Raw genomic sequence first — 26649 nt, forward strand, 5'->3', positions numbered from 1 at the left:
GTGTTCCCTCGGTTCGTTCCAGGATGTCCACTGTTTAACTGTTTGAGGATTGTAGATTGCAGAGCTTTGGGAATCACAATAATTTCTGCAAACAAAAGTCAGCCCTTAGTGATTGCCAATGCTTCCTGTCTTTTGAAAAATGGCTGGATTTCCATTCGTGAACAAGTTTTTAGCTATCCTGAACAATGATAACGCATTATTAATTGTCGGAGGTCACCTTCGCTCGTTGCTTGTCTGATTCTTTCTGCTGTGACCAGCAGTGAGTTAATAACATCTTTGAATACCTGGTTGACCTCTGCCCCTACAGAGAGTTCTGCGACAAGAATATCTTCTGGCTCCGTTTCCCGCTCGCTAATGAGTTATGACAGTGCATCAGCTTGCCCGATACTTGTGGTCGGCAGGTATTTAATTTTGAAGTCATAACCAAGTAGCATGGTTGCCCATCTTTCCAGATGGTTTGCCATGTATATTGGAATTCCTTTCTTTGAACCAAATACTGCTAGAAGCGGCTTGTGATCTGTCACAAGAGTGAATTGCTGTCCATGGAGCATTTTATGGAGCTTCTTCACCACAAAAACAATTGCTTGAGCTTCCTTTTCAATTTGTCCATAGTTACACTCTGCTGCTGTTAGAGGGTGTGCTGCATGTGCTATGGGCCTTTGATTTCCATCGGGGAATATGTGAGAAATGACTGCACCCAGCCCAGTCTGTGATGCATCTGAAGCTACGACAATCTCCCAGTTTGGATTGTAGTGCGTCAAAAGAAGGTTCAAGTTTAGCATCAACTTAACTTGATTGAACAACTCTTGACATTTTGATATCCATTTCCATTTGCTTGTTTTTTAAAATTTTTCACACTGTGAACCATATCAATCAAAATACATACAAACATTTCCCTCTTAAATATAGTGTTTTCTCTCCTTTTTTCCCCCTACCTTCCCTCCCCCCTCCAAACCCATTAAACATTCAACATATACAATACAATAAAACCATTAAAACAATGTCATCACACAATGAAAAATAAACAAGAAAAATGTGTCATCTACTTTTACACACTGGGTCAGTTCATTTTGTCTTCTTATCACAAAAAAAGATTTATTATGATAGCCTTAGCTGTAGCAAAAAAATGTATGTCATCTTAGAAATCAGAAGAGAGCCTGAGAGTACAGCAATGGTACATGGAAATGAATAAATGTATTCCATTGGGAAAAATAACATAGAATTTAAAAAATAAAGTCACATTATTTGAACAAATTTAGGAGCCGTACATGGAACATAACAGAGAGGGCTTACCTCAGACCTCCACCCCCTAAAATGGTAAGAGGCTTGTTGAGTGGATCACGGAGTTTATTCATCTTCGGCAGAAATGAACTGCAGTGACTGATAAGACCAAGAATGAATGTAGGGTGGTCACATCTGTGGGTGCAGCCATGTGCTTGATAGTGTCAGTGTTTTGTGGATCTGGTCGTCATCCATGTTCATCAATGATGAAACCTAGATATTTCACCGACTTCTGGACCCACCCAAAAACCGTAGTCTTTGATGTGGGACAGAATACAATCAAAATGATCAAACAATTCTAGGTACAGTGCAATTCCCAGAACATTGTTCAACATTGTGTCTATGATCTGTTGAAAGGTAGCTGGAGCAGTCTCCACTCCGAATGGCAGACATGTGTATCTGTTCCATTCACGGTGTGGGTTGACGTTAGTAATTCCTTGGATTCGTCATCAACCTCCACCTGTAGATAAGCCTCTGCTAAGTTGATCTTTGCAAAACATTTGCCACCATTCAGCTTAGCGAAGAGGTCATCAGGCAATGGCAGTGGGTATTGATAGGTGTCCAATGCTGCATTCGGACCAGTTGAGAAATCAGCACACAGTCTCGAGCCATTCGATTCTTTTCACCACCATGATAAGTGCAGCCCATGATGAGTAGTTGACCAGTTCAATTACTCATTCATGTTACAGCCATTCCAATTCTTGTCGTGCTGTGTATAAGACAGGACATTTTAGCTTGAAAAGTCTGTTTCACATTTGCCGGAGGACAGTTTCGCCTTTGTTTTAGTGCATCGTCCGAGGCCTTTGGAAAATACCGTTGCGTGGCGTTACTTTAGCTTTACCAGCAACTTTTGTGGGGTATTCTCCGTTTCTGGGGTATGTGCAACTTCTGGCAAGTATTGTTGAGTGGCCGGTCAACCTTTCAATCCAGTCAAGACCCATGAGATCGAGGTTAGGACATTTTACCAGATAACATGTTCCATTTTCTCCTGCGCTGTTTAAGCTGAAGGAACAGTCATCTTAACCTCTTAACTCCAGGATCCCCCTGCAAGTGTTCCATGCCATGTTTTCGGTTGAGTCACCTCTGGATGACCAATCAGTTTCCACATTTTATTTGATATTAGGGTAATGTCAGACCTTGTATCAATTTGAAGCCTCACTTGGATGCCGTTAATGTGCACTTTCACATATTTCCTCCATTTGGCGTTAGCCACCTTGAAAGTCGCTGTGATTGGTTTCACTTTTGAGGATGAAGTGAACTAATCGGGTGTTTTCCATCTTCCAGCTCTACAGCATTTTGCTTTATGCCTCAGGTGCTTGCATTTACTGGCAGTCACACGTGTAGTGCCACTCATTGCAGTTCCTTTTTTAAACTTTATTTATTCATTCAAAGTACAGATAATAAGTAACATATATAACAATAAACCATAAACATGAATGTAATATATTATATATATATAAAAAAAGAAAGAGAAAAAAAAAGAACCCCCCCCTTCAGCCAACTCTCCTAAGGAGAGCCATAAAGAGAAGAAAAAAAAATTAAGAAAAAATTAAGCTAGAGATTAAGATCTAATCAACGTAAATCAAAATGTAAATATTCTGAATATAACAACCACCTATTAATAAAGAAACTATAGTTATTACGCGAAACATATGTAATTTTTTCCATTATTAAACAATATTTCATCTCAATTTTCCATCTATTATTATCAATAATATTGGTATCTTTCCACGTACTAGCAATACATCTCATTGCAGTTCCAACAGGTACTGGGCGGTTTGGTTGGGCGGGTCACACTTTTGTTTTGTCTAGCGGGGTCTATTGACTTGACTGTCTGGACACAACCACTTGAAAATGGTTCTGCTTACACCATTTTGCTGTCGTGTTTCAGATTAATTAAGCATTGGCAGTTGGATTTTAGTCTTTGAAGAGTCATTTCTGACTCCTGCTCAATCATCGCTAGTAAATGTGTTCTGAGGTCGGCATCTTGTGGCAACTGCATTCCCGCTGCAAAGACAAACTGGTCTTCAGTCAGCGAGGGGAGTTTAAAATGCTTGCAGTCGATTCACCATACCCGCATATGACACAAAATCTTCAGTATCTTTCTTAGTTGTCTTGAGGCACTTATACTAAAGCGCTTGACATGCCAAAATGTTTGGCCTGGAAGTCAGCCTGAAGTCAGCCTCCATCAGCCAGCCCCCCCACATCTCCATCGGGCACACAAAACTCAAAACGGTCAACCAGTTTACCTATCTCGGCTGCACCATTTCATCGGATGCAAGGATCGACAACAGACTCGCCAGGGGAAATAGCGCCTTTGGAAGACTACACAAAAGAGTCTGGAAAAACAACCAACTGAAAAACCTCACAAAGATTAGCGTATACAGAGCCGTTGTCATACCCACACTCCTGTTCGGCTCCGAATCATGGGTCCTTACCGGCATCACCAACGGCTCCTAGAACACTTCCACCAGCGTTGTCTCCGCTCCATCCTCAACATTCATTGGAGCGACTTCATCACCAACATCGAAGTACTCGAGAAGGCAGAGGCCGACAGCATCGAATCCATGCTGCTGAAGATCAAACTGCGCTGGGTAGGTCATGTCTCCATAATGGAGGACCATCACCTTCCCAAGATCGTGTTATATGGCAAGCTCTCCACTGGCCACCGAGACAGAGGTGCACCAAAGAGGTACAAGGACTGCCTAAAGAAATCTCTTGGTGCCTGCCACATTGACCACCGCCAGTGGGCTGATATCACCTCAAACCGTGCATCTTGGCGCCTCACAGTTCGGCGGGCAGCAACCTCCTTTGAAGAAGACCGCAGAGCCCACCTCACTGACAAAAGACAAAGGAGGAAAAACCCAACACCCAACCCCAACCCACCAATTTTCCTTGCAACCACTGCAACCGTGTCTGCCTGTCCCGCATCGGACTTGTCAGCCACAAAGAGCCTGCAGCTGATATGGACATTACCCCTCCATAAATCTTCATCCGCGAAGCCAAGCCAAAGAAAGATATGAGTGGAAAAAAGATTGAGAACCCCTGGTCTAACAAGGTGTTTTTCCAGCATGTTTGCTCATCGAATATCTCTGCCAAAACATTAAATTTTTCCCTGAAGCTGAGCTCACGGGGAAGTTTTGGCAGAATGAAGTTTGTGTCGCACTCATGTTCTCAAGGGCCTAACTTCCGCAACAACAGCCTTATTTTCCATGCATGTTGAACTTGGCAAAGTTGACTGAAAATAAGTCTTCATACTTTTTAAACCAAGTTTCAAATATGCTTGATTCTGGGACAAATGAGAACTCAAATGAGAACTCAATAGAGCTCATTAAAGCAACTGCCGAATTTGAATGAACTTCAGGCTCACCTTCTAAAACGGGTGAAGACCCAGTGGACATTTTTACGGCCAGCTGGTCAATTAGCTCACTAATATTTCTTATGTGGTCCTGCAGCTGTTCCATTGTGACTGACATTGTCACCTCATTGCCAAAATGTTGCAAATGGGCTGAATATTTGTACTGTGCACGTGTTGCGTGGAATACAAGCTTCTACCTCGTTAGACCCAGAGAGAAATGACGTGACACCAGTGATTTCCTAAATCCAAAGAACAAACTCTTTTATTTACAATTAGAGAAGTATTTATAGTATTTACAGTGGCCTTGGTCCCGAGGGAACTCTTGCGAGCCATCTCACACACACATGACTGAATTAGTTGATTGATGGCTCAAGACCCAAGAACTAGTAACACCCACTCCTGGAGATGTCCTAGCACAACCCTAACCATAAACTATGCTGGGACTGCAAAAAAGACCCCTCTGTATTATTACATTATTTCTTTCAGATTCTTTTTGTACTAACTGTCACTGTGAATATTTATTTATTTTTTTTAAAGAACCATAGAACACCACAGCACAGAAAACAGGCTATTCACCCCTTCTAGTCTGTGCCAAAACATCATTCTGCTAGTCCCACTGACCTGCACCCACTCCATAACGCTCCAGACTTCTCCCATTCATGTATCTATCCAATTTTTTCCTAAAACTTGAACTTGCATTTACCACGACAGAAGGCAGCTGGTTCCACACTCCCACCACTCTCTGAATGAAGAAGTTCCCCCTAAACCTTTCCCCCTACAGCCATGTCCTCTCATATTTATGTCATTTGGTAATTTACTGTACACCATTGGAGAGTAAGAGTTTTGCTGCAAATTTGTATTGTACTCATGTGTAAGACAATAAACCAATTGTCAATATTTTTCACTGCACTTTGAATGCAGTGAGACCAGATAAGTCCTCCAGCATCTCTGTATTTTTACCACAATAACAGCGCCTGCAGACTTCTGTGCTTCACTTTGTTACTTGGATTTAGGTAGAAGGTTTCACAGTGCGAGCATTCTCTGAATACCCAAGCTTTTCCTGATTTTTTTTCATTTAACTTATTTACTACTCTCTTGTGTTTGGAGCTCATTGATTTGGATATCCCTACCTCAGTAACCAATCAAAACCATGTCAATGTTGATGGTCTTCAATCTAAAACGTTAACTGTTACTCTTTCCACAGATGCTGTCTAACTCAGTGGTCCTCAACTAAAACGTTAACTGTTACCCTTTGCACAGATGCTGTCTAACTCAGTGGTCCTCAACTAAAATGTTAACTGTTACTCTTTCCACAGATGCTGTCTAACTCAGTGGTTTCCCCCCACCACCCCCCCCCCCCCTACTCACATACCACCTTAAGTAATCTTTTACTAACTTGTAAGAGTTAGTAAGGGATTCCTTAAAGTGGTATATGAGTGGAAAAAAGATTGAGAACCCCTGGTCTAACAAGGTGTTTTTCCAGCATTTTTGTCTTTATTTCAATTTTCCAGTGTGCAGTTTTTAAAAAAAATTAGAAAATGTTACAAAGCATTAACAAAAGATATTTTAGGCAATTTTGGTGAAGAACAATTTTGATGTGGAACAGACTTTGGTTTGAAACAGATTTTTCCTTCTGTCAATCACCCAATTTTATACCCTATTTTTATTGATGCACCATGGAAAGTATTCTGTCCGGATACAACACAGCTTGGTGCGGGAACTGCTCATCCCAAGACAGCAAGAAATTGCACGACTATAAAATCAGCCCAGGCCATCATTCAAGCCAACCCCCCCTCCATCAGCTCTATGCACACTTCTTGCTGCCTCAGGAAAGTAGCCAACATAATAAAGTAACCATCCCGTCCTCGTCACACTCCCTTTCCCGTACCCATTCTTGTCCGGCAGAAGGCATACGAGCTTGCAAGCACACACCACAAAATCCAAGGATAATTTTTGCCTGGTTGCTATCAACGGGTACAATGAATGTCTCATGAGAAAAATGATGCTGCCCTTGCTCTGTTTTAACTGAACTTTATCTCTGCAACGCCACATTCGGAACACTTGTTTCATCGTACCCTACCTGTTAGGCTTGTAGAGCAGTGCAAGAGCAACAACAGAATCTCGGTGCGGAAAAGACTTTGGACTTCAGGAAGAAGGACCACTCCCCACTAGATGTCAATAGCTCCATTGCGGAGAGTGGGACGACCTACCCCGGAGCCACAACACTTCCTCATTAGTCAGGAAGGCACAGCAGCACATACCCTTCCTAGGTTGAGGAGGGCCACCATCCTAACAACGTTCTTCAGGCTACAATAATAGACAATAGAGAATGCTTCAGCTGGCTGCATCATTGTGTAGTATTGTAGCTGTCGAGCATCAGATTGGAGTTCAGTACGGAGGGTGATTAAAACTGCTGAGAAGATCACTGGGATCTCCCTTCCCTCTATTGACAACATCAACAGGGAGCGATGCTTAAAGAGGGCGCAGAAAATCATCGAAGACGCTTACTATCCAGTCATCAATATTTTTGAGACACCACGCTCAAGGTAGTGTTAAAAATCAGGACTGCCAGGCTAGGACATAGCTTCTTACTGTAGGCGGTGAGACTGTTGAACAATTCTCGAAACCCATCAATTATTTTTATGTATATTTATTTTGGATCACTGTGTACATGGTGTTGGTGTCCTGTGTGTGTGCGCACAATGGTCTGAAGTATGCTGTTTTGTCAGGTTGTTTATGTATAATCAGATGATAATAAACAAACTATTCAAGGATAGGCTGACTTACCTGGATAGCATGCAAAATACCATATCACATGACAATAAACAATTCAATTCAATATCTACTACTTCTCAGGCAGGCCCTGATGGTGGATGATATGTAGTTCAACGGGCTTTGAGGTGACCGAGGAAAATATGGGAAGCAGATTCTTGCATGGATAGGGCAGGAAATGGTCGACAGGGTTGGCAGGTGGATGGTTTGTGATGTAGTGTGCTCCTTCTTCCATTTTCTCAGGGTTTGTGTGCACTCCCAGAAAGCATCCTTGAGGTTCTCCATCCCATCCCAAATGTTCCTTCTCCATTATGAGCGATCCTAGCTCAAAATGCTGCATTTGTTTTCCAAAAAGGCTTTGAGCCCATCCTTGATATTCTTCCTGTCATCTCTTGTGGCGACAGAGCTCAGATCAGGTGTGTCAGTTTTGGGAGACGGGAGTCATGTATGCTAAATGCACTGCCTGCCCAAAGGAGTTGATAGAGGATGTTGGCCAGGAAGTGGATACATTCTTGTGGAAGCAGAAGTGGTGGTATCTTTCAAGTGCCTTGAGATGCCTGTCAATGGTCATTCATGTCTCAAAAGTTTATAGGTAGGCAGGCATCATTGCTGCCTGGTGGATTGTAATTTCTGTGTTTTTGAATACCTTTTTTCTCAACTGTTAAAAAACTATTGAACACAAGCCCCCTATTCTCATATGTTTCAGTGAATAAATCTACTATGAGTTGAAACTTAACCTCCAAGTACATACACCAAGGTTGGTCAATTGGAACCTTCACTTAAGGCGGAGACAAACTCAGGAAACAAGATACCTCATGAACTCAGGTGGCTGAGTAACATCAATTTTCATTTGACTTGGCTTTAAAAACAGGCAGTATGTAGCTTCAAAAATCATGCCCAACAGTGATGCAAAAACGTGCCTGTGTGAGAAGCTCGGGTTGAAACTGAAGTTCAAATTTATGTCAGAGCACAAAAAACAAGCAACCCTGAGATTCTTTTTCCTGCGGGCCAGGCAGAATTTCTACTTATTAGTAACTCTAAACTGTACTCAAGAAGAATGCTCAAGAGAGAAATGCAAACAACCGAAAAAATGCAATCAAACTGACTGTGCAAATACAGAAAAAATATTCAGTGATAAATAATGTGCAAAGTAAGAGTCCTGAAATGAGTCTATCATAAGTCTGTTGTTAGGAGTCTGATGGTTGGGAGGTAGCAACTATTCCTGAACCTGTTAGCACGAGTCCTGTGGCATCTATACCTTTTTCACTGCGGGATCCCTGGAATTATTGTTTAGCCTGGATGAACTGCCAGGTGAAACTGGATGATGGTAAAGGTTGTGCCTTTATTTCAACAAGATTACATGGACAAGCCAGTTAGCTAAATATCTGCATGGGTCAGTTACTAGGGGGGGGGGGGGAATTCTGAGGGACAGGATCTATATTGGAAAGGGAAGAACTGATCATGGAGAGTTTGCATTGCTTTGTACATACAAAATTGCTTTAAAATTTTGAGGCAAATGGGTCGAGCTTGGTCATCATGGACGAGTTGGATCGCAGGGCCTGTAAAAGCCAATGACTCTGTGTAACAAGTTGCAATTCGCTTCTTCACCTTGAAATAATTGTACCAAAAGGTAGAAAGTATCCTTTGGGTCAAGAAAGGGGCTGATGGCAGAGTCAAAGAGACAAGAAAATTCCAAGTATCCATCCATCAGGAATATTTTGGAGTCAAATGAGGTGAACAAAAGGGCAGAAGAGCAATTTCCTGTTTACTGGAATTCAACAAACGGCTGGGCTGAGGTGCATATTATGTCAGAGCCCTGCCCAAACCACAGAAAGTAAATAGATAAGTCAAAAACAAGGTTCAGGTTAAAATGCTTCAGGTCAATTCTCCGAAATTAATGTAAATGATCATTTAAAAAATCAACAATTGCGCCATCCTGAGCAGAAAGAAGGCACAAGTCCCTTCTCTGATCACCTCAGCTGAGATTTCTACTCCTGATTTCTGCCGGAAGTCTCGTGTCACTGATGAATCAACCCTAAACTTGGTCCTTTTGGCATCACGTTTGCAGAGATGCGATATCAACAGCACTGAGAGCTCAGAATGTGGCAGGAATGCTTCTTTACCTCACTAGCCCTCCACAAGCAATAAATAGCTCCAAGGCTAGATGTGGGGCTGGGATTAGCAGGCTCAGCAGGGGCTCTGAGCTGCCCTCTGACATGAAGGGCAAGTACGGGCCATGGCTGGGGACTGACAACACCTGCTTGTGTCTCTCATCACCTCCTATCAGACAGAAGCTGCTTTTTCCCCCTTTTCCTTTATTTTGACTGCAGCTATTCCCAGCCGAGAGATTATGGTGCAAGGTCAATGCTGATCACTGGAAATGGAATCAGTGTTAATTTGTGGAAGAGAGTATGAACCTGGTGGATCAAAGAGATTTGCTCTGCAAATTCTGTGGGATGTGGGAGGAAACCCGAACACCTGGGGGAAAACCAGAAGAACCTGTAAACCCCACACAGACAACACCAGAGCCAGGATCAAACCCACGTTGCTGGAGTAGATGGGTAGCAACCCCGACTGCTACACCACGCGCACGTGAGGCTTTCCTTACCTGTTTTCCTTTTCCTCAATGAACTCATGGTCATTCACTTCCGGCATCTGCACCACATTGACCCGCACGGGGTGCGTGCTTTGAAGGAGGCGCCGGACCTCCTGAACGCGCAGGTCTTCATTCCAAATCAAGGACATTAAATCTTGATTCATGTCATTCATACCGTCTTCCTCCTCCTCGGTTTCGTTTCCGGAAGCTCCATCGGACACCAGCAAGCGTCCAATCGCCTGCAAACATGACCGGAATAAGCAGGCAATGGTTGCCACAGCACAAGAGGATAAGTTTCCAGACTCGCTGTTTCACAACAGATTACAGAGGACAACTCAGGTGTGCTGATCAGAGTTTTTTTTGGCAGTGATGTCGGATTTGGGCAGTACTACAATTGGCCTTAGTGACTTGGTGAAGGACAGGGATGAACCTCCTAAGCTCTTGACTTCGAAAAGTTTTCAGAGTTATCTGCTCTGAAAGCATGACGGATGTCCGTGGAGGACAGTTGAGATTCCCTTAATCACTAAAAAGCTAATATGGATCTCTGTCCTGAAATATGCTCAGTGACTGAACCTCCGCAGTCAATTTGGATAGAGTTCCTAATATTCACTAGCTTATGAGGGGAGAGCTTTCTCCTTGATTCGGCCCTGAATGGCTGACTCCTTTATTCTGAAACTGTGATCCCAGATTCCAATCAGGGCAACTATTTGCTTTTCTAATTGCATCCTGGATCTGCATCAAAAGTCTCATATAAGAGTTTAAGAATCAGGATTGGAACAGACAAAAGACACTGCTTCTGGATAATTGTATTGTGCCATTATCCCCATAACCTCAACTCAGTCCTGAAGCAGGGCTTCGACCTAAAATCTCAATGATCTATTTCTCTCCAATGGATGCTCCCTGACCCACTGAGTTCCTCCAGCATTCCATTTTTTGATTTTCATAAACTGTTCTCATACAGACCAAAACTCCTGAACAATACTGCTTCCACATCTCCCTGGAGCAATCTGTTCACAGCCCTTGGCCAGGAGGAATTTCTCCACAACTCCCTCTTGAATGTTTGGTCCTTCCTCTGAGACACACAGGCAATTACTCAAGGAAAGGTTACATTGCTAACGAGCATGAAACTGCACCTGGGTCAGGAATGAAAGCTCTCACAGACGCAAGCGCAATTTAGAAGACGGGAATATGAAAGAAAGTTGGAGCTCTCAAACTTGGCCATGAGTTGAGTGGTTCAGGGTGACAGGAGTGGGCTATTTTTTTGTGCAAGTGCATTCTTCGACATCAGGAGTTTGATCTCACACCAGTGGAGCATTTCATTTATTTCTTCGGAGAGATTAATAGCTGCATTCACAGCCATTTGAAAACATCAAGACTAACCTGTTTCGTTTTGATATAATCACGGTCTCCAGCAGCACTGAGAGGCAGATTCCATGCTTTGTTCTCCCTTGGCTATTCTCTGTACCTGTAATTACCTCCAGCTCCCCCAATGCCTAAGCTGAAGTTTGATTAATGATCTGAAACATTAACTGCTCCTCTCAGCTTCTTATCATGACATGAACCCTCCCCTCCTATACTCATCAAGACATGGACTACTTCTGCATTGCCAGTTTATTTGCTACGTATCTCATAATATCCTGTGGTTGCTCTTTAGATTTTACTGCCACTTTAGATTTGAATGCCTCTTACTTCCAACTACTTGACGAGAAATGCTACTAGATCTGTCGTGCATCTCCCTACCAATTCACCGTACAAGTTGCACAAGCCTAAAGTTGAGGTCTGCCAAGAAGCCTCAACAACAAAAACTCCCATTCCAATGGCTCGATCCCAGCATAATAGAGAAGGAACCTACAGATTTGGTCTTGTGCAGTTTTCCTTCGTGTGCCTGTTTGGAAAGATCCTGACGTCCAATAAGTGAACATGCTGCTTCAGACCAATCCGAGGAAGGCTGTTCTCGACAGTGATAAATAGCATTCCGTATTGGGAGGGCCACTCCAAAGGGAACAGATTCCAAATCCTTCAAGGTAAACCCTAGAAAAATTAATGTTACATGAATTTAAAACTAGATACAGATCCTTCACATCAATTATGAATGATTAAACAACTAATTTGCAGAGAATCTAATTTCCCTTTGAGCCCTAACTGGCCCTGCAATAGTTTTCATCTGAGGGAACCATGAAACTAACTCAGTACCTCCCCAATGCACCACAGGGAAATGATGGGGGCCACACCTAATGGCTCAGCAAGTTTCATCATTGGCAAGTTGAACCAGACAGATCAGCAACACCCTAACTTTAACCTCGGTTTGTCCCTGAAATGCATTGGATATGGGAAGGAAAGTATTTCTCAATTGGTGCAGGCCTGGCAATGTGGAAACACGGATAACAGAGAAGCTCATCATGCTGCTGACTATGTGCAGTTTTGGTCACCCTGTTTACAAGAAGGATGCGGAGGCCTTGGAAAGAGATTTACCAGGATGCTGCCCTGAAAAGAGAGAATGAGCTTTCACGAGAGGTTGGACAAACTTGGGTTATTGTTTTTGGAGCATTGAAGGCTGAGGGGAGACCTGATGGAAGTTTATGAAGTTAAAAGAGGTATTGATAGGGTGGACAGAGCCTTTTAGAATCATAAAGAGTGGAAACAGGCCCTTTGATTCAAAGTGCCCCACCTGTCTGCGTCTGGTCCATATCCCTCTAAACCCATCCTGACCATGCACCGTCCTTCCTCTCTTTTAACCTTTTCTTTGTCTATCACTCACTATCTTCCTTTCTGCCTTGTTTTTTCATCCCTCTCTTTTGAGTATTTTACTCATGATTTTCCAGACTTGAACTCAAAGTTTCTAACATTACAATTCAGCACCAACTACTTTTTAATCCATATCTATTCTATACAGATTCCTCTGTTGAGTCCAAGTTTATCCCCTCCCCTTCTCATTCCCTTGACACATAACACTTAACGCTTAACTAATCAAAAAACAGACAGGACATTAAAAGCACTTCCAAGAAAGGAGGAAAGCATATCAGGGAGTTGTAGGTTTGTCACGGCATGGTGGCCTGAGTTCAAGGCCGATTTCGTTTCCTGGCTGGAAGGAGACGGACCCCCCTCCCCACAAGGTTGAGGAGGAAGTGGGGAAGTCAGGGCAATGAGGCGCAGAGATCCTCTTGACAACTGTTTAATGGTTGCCAAATTTTTTGGAAAGTACTGTACTTTCCCTTTAAGTTACAGGTAATTTTCTCCAGGGGAACATGGCCTTGCATTTCCATGCTCCACCACACAATACTCAGACAAGAGTCAGACTTCCAGGTTGCTGCTATGCACCTCCTGGCCACCGCCAATGCGATGATTACAAATTGAATTTGGAATTTGGACAGTTTCATTTTAAGTCTTGCATCCATTATGCTGCCCAACAGGAACAACTCAGGGTCCTGCAGGAATTCTTTACCAACAATTTTCCCTAGGACTTTGCCAAGTTCCACCCAAAAGGACTTCACCTTGGTACTTGTCCAGGTCGCGTGCACAAAGGTTCCTGTCTCAATGCCTCATTCTAAAACAATGGTTGGATAGTTCTGGTTTAGATCTATTAACCTTTTGCCACCCCTCTCTTTCTCTCTGACTATTACATTATTTACTGGCGAACAACCCAAATTCCCCATTTGCTGGTGTTGTTCCACCCACACCCCCCCCAATGATATATCAGGTGAATTGGCATTACAAACACTCACAGAGGAGCAGAAGGAGAGTGTGGGGGAATATCAGATGTGCTGCATTAAATTTCTTATTGCTTAAAAGATCGCTATTATTTTCTGACCAATCTGTTGTCTGTTGATCCTTGTACAGCAACTTTCTGTATTATTTTATAATAAATGTCCTCATTACAGGAAGGATGTAGATGCTTTGGAAAGGGTGCAGAGGAGTTTTACCAAGATGGTGCCTGGACTGGAGAACATATCACACGAGGCACAGTCGACTGAGCTTGGGCTTTTTTCTCTTTTGAGCGAAGAGGGTTGAGAGGTGACATAATAGAGGTCTACAAGATTATGATGGACTTAGATAGGGTAGACAGCCAGCATCTTTTTCCCAAGGTGGACAATATCATATACCAGACGACATCTGTTTAAGGTGAGTGGAGGGTAGCTGGAATGCATTGCCAGGATGGTGGTGGAAGCTGGTACACTGGGAACATTTAAAAGACTCTGGGACAGGCACATGGATGCAAGAAAAATGGAGAGTTATGGACGTGAGGGGGTTTAAGGGTTAGACTGAAGTGGAGCAGGTTTATCCTGGTCATCAGAACATGATGTGCCAAAGAGACTGTACTGAGGTGTAATGTTCTATTGTTCTAATTAAGCAGGTGAAAAGTAACAAAACTCAGGAAGTGGCCAATCTTTACGAGTAAATCTACACTTGACTACATTTTAATCACTGCCTGAAAGAGTGGCAGAAGTAGATCTGGTATCCACATTCTGAAATGTACATAAACCTAAATAGGAAAATTTGTGGAAAGCTAGAGGCGGTTTAATGGTTTCAAGCAGCTCGCAAAGACACAATGGATCAAACAGCCTCCTTCTGCATTGTATGATTCTACCATTTAAGCCACCCCCCCCCCCCCAAACTTTCTCGTGATAAGGTGGGAATCAACTGCCATGCAAGCGAGTTTGACCAAATTTGGAAGATTGGCCCATGTTGTCCAACCGCTGCCCCACCCCTCCCCTGCTATCGGAGGAGACAGTGGCCTCTTCCCAAGAGCAGCCTGGCGAGTGGCACAGATTGGTCACATCCCGATCGATCGTAAAACCAAAAGGAAACATCAGTCTCGGAAGCTTACCCAGGTCTGTAAGCGAAATGACCAGTTTTGCTGCTAGGCTGGTGGAATGAGTGCATGGACTCAAACTGAGCCTGAGGTGGGGAGAGAGAGAGAGAGAGAGTGAAAGGTAAAAGAAGGCCAGTGCCTACATTAGTGAGCAGCAGAACGAGCGAGAGGAAGTAAAGATTGGTTACCTTTTGTCGCCTTCTTCCACTTGCTGCTTCCTTTGCCCTGTGGAATAATTTTGCAGTTATTCAGAAGCCAGCTTTAGTCTTACTTGTTCGTAAAACATGGTTAAAGAGAAATAAATTAGGACATGTGTAGCAAGGAGACTACTTGTTAAATTGTGTATAACTATATAGATAGAAAGCAGAGGAAAGCATAAAAGGGAGGGATGAAAAGAAGGAAGGAAATGAAGGAGTGAAGTGATGCAGTTTAGAAAGTCAAACGTGAATGCAGAGTACATGCCATCAAGTGAGGAAGAGCAGAGGGACCTTGGGGGTCCAAATCCATACATCTCTCGAAGTTGCTGCACAGGTTCATGGGGTAGTTAAGAAGGCTTATGGTTTTCTGGCCTTATTAATCAGGGGGGTTGAGTTGAAGAGTCGTGAGTTAATATTGCAGCTCTATAAAACTCTAGTCCCCACTCGGACCACCAGGTTCAGGAACAGCGGCTCCCCCTCCACCATCAGACTCCTCAACAGCAAACTCAATCAGGGACTCATTTAAGGGCTTGTACTTGTGCTCTTTATTGATTTTTCTTTTCATTCTCTCTGTATTGCAAAGTTTGTTTACATTCATTACCTCTTTATAGTTCTTTATTTCTTACATGTGTACGCTGTGTACAGTTTTTTTTTGTAATTCTGCCTCGCCCACAGAAGAAAGCATCTCAGGGTTGTATGTGATGTCATGTATGTCCTCTTGACAAAACATCTGAAATCTGAACATTATGTTAATTTCTGGTCGCCTCATCATAGAAAGGAGAGGCTGCACAGAAAATTTACCAGGATGTTGCCTGGATTGGAGAACGTGTCTTTTTTCAGGCAAGGTTAATAGAGCTAGGGTTTTTCTCTTTGAAGCGAAGAAAGATGAGAGGTGACTTAATCGAGGTCAACAAGGCCTAGATAGGGTGAACAGCCAACACTTTTTTCCTGGGACAAGACCAGAGGACAAGGTGAGGGTTGGAAAGTTTTGGGGAGATATTAGGAGCAAATTGTTTTTTTAATATATATACACACATAAACACACAGTAGTGGATGCCTCGAATACATTGCCTGGGGATTTGGTTGAGACTGGTACAACTGGGACATTTAAGACTCTTGGACAGGCTCATGAATGCAAGAAACATAGAGGGTTATGTGTGTAGGGTAGTTTGTTGAGTAGGCAAAGGGCCTGTAATGTGCCGTTATGTACTATATTCTATAAGGGAAAACAGGCTCGGAAATAAACAATATTGTATTTCCATACAGGATCTTTAATGATTCTGGGATATTCCACAGCAGTTCATACCAAATATTTCAAACAATTTTGTAGTGTACTCACTCTCATGAGAGGAAAACAGGAATCCATTTCACAGGCATAACAGGCTGTTGATGTCAGTCAGCAGATAAATATTGACCAGAACAGAGGAATGCTTCGCTGCTGTCATTAAAATTGCTCTGGGGAACTTAAACAGTTAATACTTTCACCATGAATGTTGGCCTTCATAAATCGGAATACTGAATTCAAGAGTTGGGATGTTATGATGAAATTGTACAAAGCATTGGTAAGGCCAAGTTTGGAATATTGTGTGCAATTTTGGTCACCGAATTATAGGAAGGATATAAACAAAGTAGAGAGAGTGCAGAGAAGGTTCAAGAGAATGTTGACAGGATGTCAGGGTTTGAGTTACAGAGAAAGGTTGAGCAGCCTGGGGCTTTTTTCTCTGGAGCGTAGAAGATTGAGGGGGGATTTGATGGAGGTGTTCAAGATTTTAAAAGGGACAGGGAGAGTCAATGTGGAAAGGCTTTTTCAATTAAGAGTGGGGAATATTCAAACCAGAGGCCATGGTTTGAGATTGCAGGGGGAAAATTATAAGGGGAACATGAGGGGAAATTTCTTCACGCAAAGGGTGGTTGGGATGTGGAATAAGCTTCCGGCAGAGGTGGTTGAAGCAAGGACGTTATTTACATTTAAGGAATGACTGGATAATTACATGGAGTGGAGGGGTATGGACCAGGTGCTGGTCAGTGGGACTAGGAGGGTGGGGATTTGATCCGGCATGGACTAGTCGGGCCAAACTGGCCTGTTCTGTGCTGTATATGGTTATATGTTATATGACTTCCATGCTCTGTTCACTGAGAGTTAGCTTCTTGCTACTACTACAGAACTTCAAAGGTGTACACATCGTTCAGCCTTAAACACTTGCCATTTATCTTTCCCCTCCCCTTTGCTCTTCTTGCAAGACAAGGATGAAGAAATGGATCTGAACTCGCCCACACATTTCAAAGTAGCGGGCTCGGAGTGCTTCCAAAAACAGTCATTTACTCGATTGGTGTTCATTTATATTTCTCAGCTAGTAATCATTTGGGAGTGAAGTGAGACAATCAAAACTGCATTCCATACTTGTTAGCTCTGCATGAAGTCTGTGCTGTCCCAATCATAGTTTCAAAAACGATGGCACTGTGTACTGAAGTGATTCACTTCATATACATTCTCTGCGCGTGATGTCTTTAAAGGTAACTCCCTAATGAATTCCATTTGTTGGGTCACATTCCCAACTGTTCTTGCAGTGTTTAATAATGATCATTTCAAGAAACATTCTTGATCACAAAAATGTCTGTGCTTAGTTTCAACACAACTAATTGTCTGACAACCATGTCGAACATATTCATTACCAGTTCTTGGGAAGGTAACTGCAAATACTCAGAATTGGACTTTGAGGCTCAACAGGCTGACTGATCAACTGCTCTGTGTTGGAGGACAGCAAGGATTTTATCTTGGTGGTAAACACACCGAAATGCTGGAGGAACTCAGCTGGTCTTTCCAGCATCTATAGCAGACCATTATTTACTGCCGACGTTTTGGGGTTAAGCCCTTCTTCAAGGAAAAAAATCTGAAAAGGCAGAAGCAGGTTGTATCTGAAAGTCTCAGAATAATGGTTAGGAATCGAGACCATCAAGAGATGTTAACTGAATATGATAAGGCACTGTGACCACCCATTTCAAATCTCTATCCCATTCCCCTTCCCAACATGTCTGTCCATGATCTCGTGCACTGCCAGACTGAGACCACCCATAAATTGGAGGAACAACACCTCATTTTCCAACTGGGCACCTTCCAACTGGATGGCAATTAATATCGATTTCTCTGGCTTTCGTCACCCCCCCCACCCCCGTCATCTCTCCTTTCCGTGACTTCTTTGGCACAGACATCATAAATTTTACCTACTCCCTGATCACATCCATTTAACACCTTCTGTTGGTCCAGATTCCTCCCCCATTGTTTGAATTCTGAGACTTTCTGATACATCCTATTTCTGCCTTCTCCTGATTTTTCCTCGAAGAAGGGCTCAGGCCCTAAATGTCGGCAAAATATCTTTGTCTCTTTCAGATGCTGAAAAGACCGGCTGAGTTCCTCTGGCATTTCAGTGACTTTACTACAATCACAGCATCGACAGCCTTTCGTGTTTCACTTCTATCTTTGTGGGTTTATTTGGACATCATAACTTTTTGCTTGTTCCACTGATAAGATAGCAACCATAGAGCAAGTATTTTACTCCATCATTGGTCAGCAGTATAGGAAAATGGATCAAGGTTGGAGGTGGAGTGGCAGAATGACTCACAGCCAGTAGCCTGGATTACCCACTGAAACAGAGACTTCATCCACAGTAAAGTCGCTTGCTTGTCGTATTTATCATTAAATTCCTGACATTCCTTCCAAATGTGAGAGAATTTTTATTTGATACCGACCTGCAGAGATTCGAGATAAATACATGGATGGCTCGCGGGAAAGCGCATTTTCATCACCAAGTACGTACAACGCAAAACTCTGCAACACAAAAAATAGTGGATAAGTTAGCAGAATACCATGCTCTGCTCCATGCATTACACTCTCCCATGATTTCCTCCACCAGAGACAAATTTTAAATTTAGACATGGAGCATGATAACAGGCCCTTCTGGCCAACGAGCTCATGCTGCCCAAATACCCCAAGTAACCGACGTAATGAAGGATGGGAGGAAACTGGAGCACCCGGGGGAAACCCAGGCAGATACAGGGAGAATGTACACAGCCCTTACAGGATCTGAACTTGAGTCGCTGGCGCTGTAATAGCTGTGCAGTTCTCCCCTCAGTCCCTTCCTGAATTTGTCAAAAAGTCTTTTATGCCCACAACAACCCTGGACAGGTAATATTCTCTTTTTTTTTAAATTATTTATTTGAAAGATCATTAGTAATAATACAAAATACATTCCATAAAAACAATTTTATATAAGTATATATATTTTAAAAAAAAGATAAACAGAAAAAAAAGTACCCACCCACCCTCCCACCCCATCAGTTAGCCCTCTTAAGGAGAACCAAAAATATATAAACAGAAATTAAGAATTTATAATAAATCAAAATACATCTAAATGCATATATTCCAAATACGGTAACCACTTATTTTCAAAAAAAGAATAATTTCATGTAGATTATATGTAATTTTTTTCCTTAACAATACAAGCTTTCAATTCATTCTGTCATCGCATTATATTAATCACTATGTTATCTTTCCATGTACTTGCTACACATTTTCGAGCTACAGACAATGCTAAGCATACAAATGCAATTTGAAATTTGTCCAACCCTAATCCCTTCAAAGGGATTATATAACCCATTAAAAAAAATAGATGGATCTAGTGGTAACTTAATGTCATATAATTTTTCCAAAATTAACCTAATTTCTTGCCAAAATGGTTGTACATAAACACAAGACCAAACAGCATGTAAAAAAAGTTCCAGTACATACACCACATCTAAAACAAGAATCCAAATTACTAAAACCATATTTTTTCAATTTCTCTGGGGTTAAATACAACTGATGCAAAAAGTTTTACTGCACATTCGTCAATTTAGTTACACTATCATGACATGTATCTGCCCAATAATCTTCAGGAAAAACAAAAGCTAAATCATTTTCCCATTTAAGCTTAGACTTCTCCCATTCCGGTTTATCCATATTGTCTTTTAATACTTGGTACATAACAGAAATATAACCCTTTTTTGGTATAGAAGAAATCAAAGACTCTAATTCCGTCAATACAGGTAAAATCATCTCTCTACCATACATATCTTTCACCAAAGATAAACAAACAAACAGAATTTTCAGCAATATCAAAACGCTCTTTCAATTGATTAAAAGAAAGATAACCAAAACAATCCTGTAACATCTTTATACCCTTAGAATCCCAACTCTTTAAATGATTATTAAACATTGAAAAAGGAATAAGCTGATTATTATATAATGGAGTTAAAATTGACAATTTACCCTTTGATCCTCAAATCTTAGTTTTTTTAGTCCATACCTTTAAGAGATGTTTTAATATCGGCACATTATATTCCCACAACAAATTTACATTCCATCAAAATATAAATTGATGCACCTCAACTTCAGAAATACAAGCCATCTCAACTTTACCAAAATAGATTAAGAGATGGGGAAGTGCAGAGAGACCTAGGGGTACTTGTACACCAGTCTCTGAAGGCGAGCATGCAGGTACAGCAGGCGGTTAAAAAGGCAAATGGTATGTTGGCCTTCATATCAAGAGGGTTTGAGTATAGGAACAAGGATACCTTACTGCAGCTGTACAGGGCCTTGGTGAGACCCCACCTGGAGTATTGTGTGCAGTTTTGGTCACCTTATCTAAGGAAGGATGTTCTTGCAATGGAGGGAGTGCAGAGGCGATTCACCAGGCTGATACCTGGAATGGCAGGAATGACTTATGAGGAAAGATTGCGCAAATTGGGATTGTACTCGCTGGAGTTTAGAAGATTGAGAGGGGATCTCATAGAGACCTATAAAATTCTGGCAGGACTGGACAGAATGGATGCAGATGGGATGTTTCCAAGGATGGGAAAATCCAGAACCCAGGGCCATGGTTCGAGGATAATAGGCAAACCATTTAGGACCGAGATGAGGAGGAATTTCTTTACCCAGAGGGTGGTGAATCTGTGGAATTCATTGCCACAGAGGGCAGTAGAGGCAGGTTCATTAAATATATTTAAGAGGGAATTAGATCTATTTCTTCAGTATAAGGGTATTAAAGGTTACGGAGAGAAGGCGGGGACGGGGTACTTAACTTTAAGATCAGCCATGATCTCGTTGAATGGCGAAGCAGGCTTGAAGGGTCGAATGACCTACTCCTGCTCCTATCTTCTATGTTTCTATGTTTCTATGTTAACAATCAACTGGGCTGCTTCATAATAATTTTGAAAATGGGGTAATTGAAGCCCACCTAACACATATTTCCAAGTAAGTTTATATAATTTACCTTTCCATAAAAATTCTCTCATAGCTTTATTTAAATCCTGAAAAACTCCCTTTGAAAGAGAGCATGGTATTGATTGAAATAAATATTGAATTCGAGGAAAAATATATTCATCTTAATACAATTAACGTGACCAATTAAAGTTAACGGGAGATCTTTCCACTTAATTAAATCTGCTTTAATCTTTTTTAATAAAAGAACATAATTTAACTTATGTAAAGATTGATAATCAACATTAACAATTATTCCTAAATACTTAATTTTATCAGACCATTTCAATTTAATAACATTTTTAATATTCTGAATAATCTCCTTCTCCATCTGGCAAAATTTTACTCTTATCCCAATTAACCTTGTATCCAGATAATGTTCCATATCGTAATAAACATTCTCGCAAATGCAGCAATGATTGTTCTGGAAGTTAAATACATTAAAACATCATCTGCAAATAGATTAATCTTATACTCTCCATCCATAACTCTCACCCCTCTTATCTGCTCATTCTGTCTTATTGTTTGAGCTAACGGTTCAATAGCCAATGCAAACAGGGCTGGTGACCCTTGTCGGGTCAAACATGTTAATTTAAACGGTAATGAAACTTGACCATTTTTCACCACCCTGGCAATTGGGTTCGTATATAAAGCTTTAACCCAACCAATAAAAAAGGGGCAAAATTTAAACTTTTCCAGTCGAAATCTTTTTCAGTGTCAAGAGCAACCCCCATTAGATGGTCGGACTGCTGTCGATATGCATTGACCAAAGTAATTAATCGAAGAATATTATCTAAAGCATTTCTATTCTTAATAAAACCTGTTTGATCAATATGTATTAATTTAGGTAAATACTTGGCAAGTCGATTTTCGACTTACGCAATGATTTTATAATCTACATTCAGTAAAGAAATAGGTCTATACGAAGACATTTTCAACAAGTCTCTATCTTTTTTCAGAATCACAGTAATTAAAGCGCTAGAACAAGATTCTGGCAACTCATGCTCTTCGGTTACTTGTGGTAATACCTCCTCAAACACAGAAGATAAATCTTCATTAAAAATTTTATAAAATTCCACAGAAAATCCATCATCCCCTGGTGACTTCCCATTTGGCATCTCCAACATAGCTTCCTTAATCTCAAATTCTGTAAACAGAGCTTCCAGATCCATAACATTCTCCTCTTCCAATGCTGGTAATGTTAACTTAGATAAATAAGATTCAATAGAACTACTCTCCTGTTTCCCCTAAGAAGTATACAATTTTTTGTAAAATGAATAAAGCTGGTCATTGATTTCCTGAGGTTTATAGGTAACTGTTGAATTCTTTTTAATAGCATTAATAGTCCGTGAAACCTGTTCCGATTTAACTGCCACACTAGTAGTTTATGTGTCCTCTCACCCAACTCATATCAACATTGCTTAGATCGATTAATTAAACGCTCAAATTGATAAGTTTGCAATGTATTATAATGTAATTTCAAATTAGCCAAAGCCACTTTTTTTTATCTTCTGTTACATCTTTTGGAAATTTCTTCTCCAATTCAGCAATTTGCTTCTCCAGTTCCAAACTCTCTGCCATATACTGTTTCTTAACTTTAGTAGTATAACTTATAATCTGCCCTCTTAAATAAGCTTTTAATGCATCCCATAATACAAAGCGACTATCTACCGAATTAGCATTCTCAGTCAAAAACAAAGTAATCTGTGGACAGGTAATATTCTCCACATGTATTGATGTTTAAATAATATCTGGATTTCCACAATGGCCTGAAATGTTGACTCTCTGTCCTCACAGATTCTGTCTGATCTGCTGAGTGTTCACATCAATTTGTTTTTATGCCAGATTTGCAGCACCTGCAGGCTTTTAGTTTACCAATGACCTCACCATCGCTACTCTGGCTAGCTTCAGATTGACAACTATTTGGATCAAAAACGTCATTCAATATCAATCTCGCTTTGTGACCACACCACAATCCTGTCCTTGTAAATTGTATGTGATTAATCTCCATTCATTTTGTTTATTTAGAGAAATTACTCTAGTTTTACTTGGAGAAGGTGTTTCACCTTGTTAACTCTGATCTGTAAATGACAGATGATGGTGCAATAGAGAAACACAATAGCTGCAGATGCTGGTCAGACAGCATCCATGGGTAGAAATGCTTGGGTTCACCAATGGATCCCACAGGTGGCTGTGCAGCAGCGGAGGCTGTGGGAACACTGGAGGCAAATTCACACCCTCTCTAAGGGGGCTCTCACCTGCTTCCCTTTCTCTTATTGTTGGGTGGCGCCTCTTTGTTTGCCTTTACGGTGAACACGTTGTTAAATTGTATGTATTATTGAATGACCATAAAGGAATCTTAACCTTGTTTACAGCTTATCCCCTTGGTCACTGCAGTTTTACTCCATCAGATATTCCACCTCCCTCATTCTCATTGAAGCTTTACCAGCTTCTTTTATCTTCTTTCCAGTTCTTATGAAGGAAATCCAACCTGAAACATGCAAAGAAAAATCCCGACTGTAAAGGCAGAGATTCTCTGCCCTAACATCGGGAGACTTACCTTCTTGAATGCACCGTAGCCGACTGCAATTCCACTTGGGGAAGGATAATCGGCAGGGCGCTGCGCTCCTCTGCCCCACAACAAGTGGCTGGTTGGGGCAGGCTGATGACGCTGACAGCCCGCAACCCATCTCCCCACTCACCCCTCTCCTTTCATGACCCACTTAAGGCAGGGGCGGCCGGCGGGAGCTGTCAAGGCAGAGGCGGCCGGCGGGAGCTGTCAAGGCAGAGGCGGCCGGCGGGAGCTGTCAGGGCAGGGGCGGCCGGCGGGAGCCATCAGGGCAGGGGAGGCCAGCGGGAGCCGTCAGGGCAGGGGCGGCCAACAGTAGCCGTCAGGGCAGGGGCGCCGGCCAGGAGCTGTCAGGGAGCAAGGGCCAGCGGGAGCTGTCAGGGAGGGGCAGCCAGCAGGAGCCATCAAGGCAGGGGCCGTCAGGGGAAATTGGCCATCAGAGAGAAGCCAGCGTGGGCTGTGACAGCCCCGCCGGCCGCTCCGGCATCTCACTGGGCCGCTTCGGCCTTTGTGGCCACTCTCTGCGGCTCAAAATGCAACAGAGCAATGGCCGTCTTCCCTACTCATTATGTCCCAGGCAGCTGGAAATGTCCTGGAAAACAGAGCGGTTCTAGCTGCGTGGTGGATTATGGGTAGGGATGATGGCCTTTGCTCTGCCATGTATTTGTGATGGGTGGCATTACAGCACCAGTTCCTCCCCACCTCACCCTCACTGGCTCTGGAGCGCAGGAGCAGCCTTTTAGGGCTCCTCCATGAAAAAAAAGTTTTACGGTTTCCCTCAATGCTTGTAGTCGGCCTCCAGGTGGAGGCCTGACATGCAAAGGCCTATAGATTCTGTGTATCAACCCACTGATGCAGCCTGACCTGTTCAGTACATCCAGCATCAGCTGGTTTCATTTCGCCTCAGCCTGTGAAGGTGGGCACGTTGAATGCCTTCCTCGGTGTGAATATGCACCTCTATTGATAAAAACTCTTGAGATTCCTGACATTAGCATACGGTGTCCCAAAATGCTTAAAAAAAGACAAAGAACGATGGAACCAGCACTTGTCGTTTGAATGCACTACTGGTTAGATTCTGATCAGGAAAAAAAAACCCTCAACTACTGTCTCCCATCACCAAGCCAATTTTGGATCTAGGTTGCCATTCAAAAGCACCTTACCTGCACCACGAGTTTTGTTCTTTCACAGATGCCAGGCAGGTATGGGAAAGGACATATCACATCACCATTCAGACACGAACTGAGCCAGTGATAAATGCTTGGAGGCTCCACAGTGAGGAAAGGCGGCTGGTTCATGAGTCTCATTTGCGCTGCATTGAAGAAGGAGAAAAAAATTTGAATCTCAATGGCTTTGCAATGTTCTAAGGTTTAGGTTTCCCTCAACATTCATCTCAGGGCAATAGAGGGGTGTAGAGAACTTCTCCACCAAGACTTTTTTTTCATCCTTGGTTAGGCCAATGGTTACAAAAAGCACTGCAACAACCTGCAATTAAATCTCATCATGAAGCAGATGCAAACCCACAAGCATAATCAAAAATTATGATGTTATTATCATCAGCTGTTACCAAAGGACGAGAAACTGCGTGGTAGTCACTTTGCTGGATGAAACACCCCTCAGTATCAGTGTTGTCTATGTAAAATAATGGGGGAAGGAGGATCAAACTTAATAGTGCAATTTCTAGACCACAGGTTTCCACTCACATACCACTTTAAGTATTCCCTAAGCCATAGGTGCTAAGGGATAGCTTAAGGTGATAAGAGGGTGGAAAGAAAATGTTTGAAAAACCACTGTTTTAATTCTACCGAATTGACTCGTTAAGTGCACAGTTTCCTTCTTTTTTCTTTGGCTTGGCTTCGCGGACGAAGATTTATGGAGGGGGTAAATGTCCACGTCAGCTGCAGGCTCGTTTGTGGCTGACAAGTCCGATGCGGGACAGGCAGACACGGTTGCCTAACTCCAAAGGAAATGGGCCAATGACCATATTTCTCAAGCAAAATATTTCAGTAACAATTGGGTCTAGAGCAGTGATTCTCAACCTTCCCTTTCCACTCACGTCCCACCTTAAGCAATCCTTTACTAATCACAGAGCACCGATGGGATAGGAATTACTTAAAGTAAGAAAAAGGTCGAGAACCACTGCTCTAGAATGAAGATGTATGTTCTCTCATATTCAGGGTCCAACTACGATCACCACTCATTTCAATAGTTCATCAAGACATTTATGCTTTGAACATTTCAAGTTTCATGAACAAAATCTGGTTTACTATCTGCCTTCATTCGGGCACAAAGTATTTACTTTGCCTCAGATTTTGCTCCTGCATCTCTTCCCCCTTGGTATCCTGCTTACAAGTTATTCCTGCTTTTATTGAAGTGAACAAGAAACCTGCAGATGCTGAGGTTTAGTGCAGTACAACATAATGCTGGAGAAACTCAGTTAAGTCATGCAGCGTGCACAAAAAAAACAAAAGGTAGACAATGTTTAAGGCCCGAGCTCTTTTTCAGGAATGCCGAGAATTAGACAGATGCCTGAATAAGGGTGGGCGGAAGGACGCGGAGGACAGGTGACAGATGGATGTGGGTGGGAGGGGAAAGGAGCTGAAAGATGAATGAAAGGCATTTCATAAGTTTCTTCATGGTAGGTTGATCAAGAAGGCAAGGATGCATAGGGTCCTTGATGAATTGATAGTTTAGATTCAGTATTGGCTGACCCACAGAAGATAGAGGCTTTAGGCCGAAGTAGGAGGAAAATCCGAAAGTCAGCAGACATCATG

At 42.2% G+C, this 26649-nt stretch overlaps 1 protein-coding gene across 1 annotated transcript in view; it reads right to left on the reverse strand.

Annotated features, from left to right (window-relative positions):
- anapc1 (anaphase promoting complex subunit 1) overlaps positions 1–26649 on the reverse strand; it is a 273616-nt gene that overhangs the window by 138045 nt on the left and 108922 nt on the right. Inside the window, exons 21-26 of the mRNA XM_069887679.1 lie at positions 25039–25187; positions 18762–18840; positions 15006–15042; positions 14833–14903; positions 11860–12038; positions 10020–10246 (exon numbers count right to left, since the gene is read on the reverse strand). Of these exons, the coding sequence (XP_069743780.1) occupies positions 10020–10246; positions 11860–12038; positions 14833–14903; positions 15006–15042; positions 18762–18840; positions 25039–25187 (742 nt within the window). The remainder of the gene's footprint in view (positions 1–10019; positions 10247–11859; positions 12039–14832; positions 14904–15005; positions 15043–18761; positions 18841–25038; positions 25188–26649) is intronic.

Source organism: Narcine bancroftii, chromosome 6 (assembly GCF_036971445.1).
Source record: "Narcine bancroftii isolate sNarBan1 chromosome 6, sNarBan1.hap1, whole genome shotgun sequence".
Lineage (NCBI taxonomy): Eukaryota > Metazoa > Chordata > Chondrichthyes > Torpediniformes > Narcinidae > Narcine > Narcine bancroftii.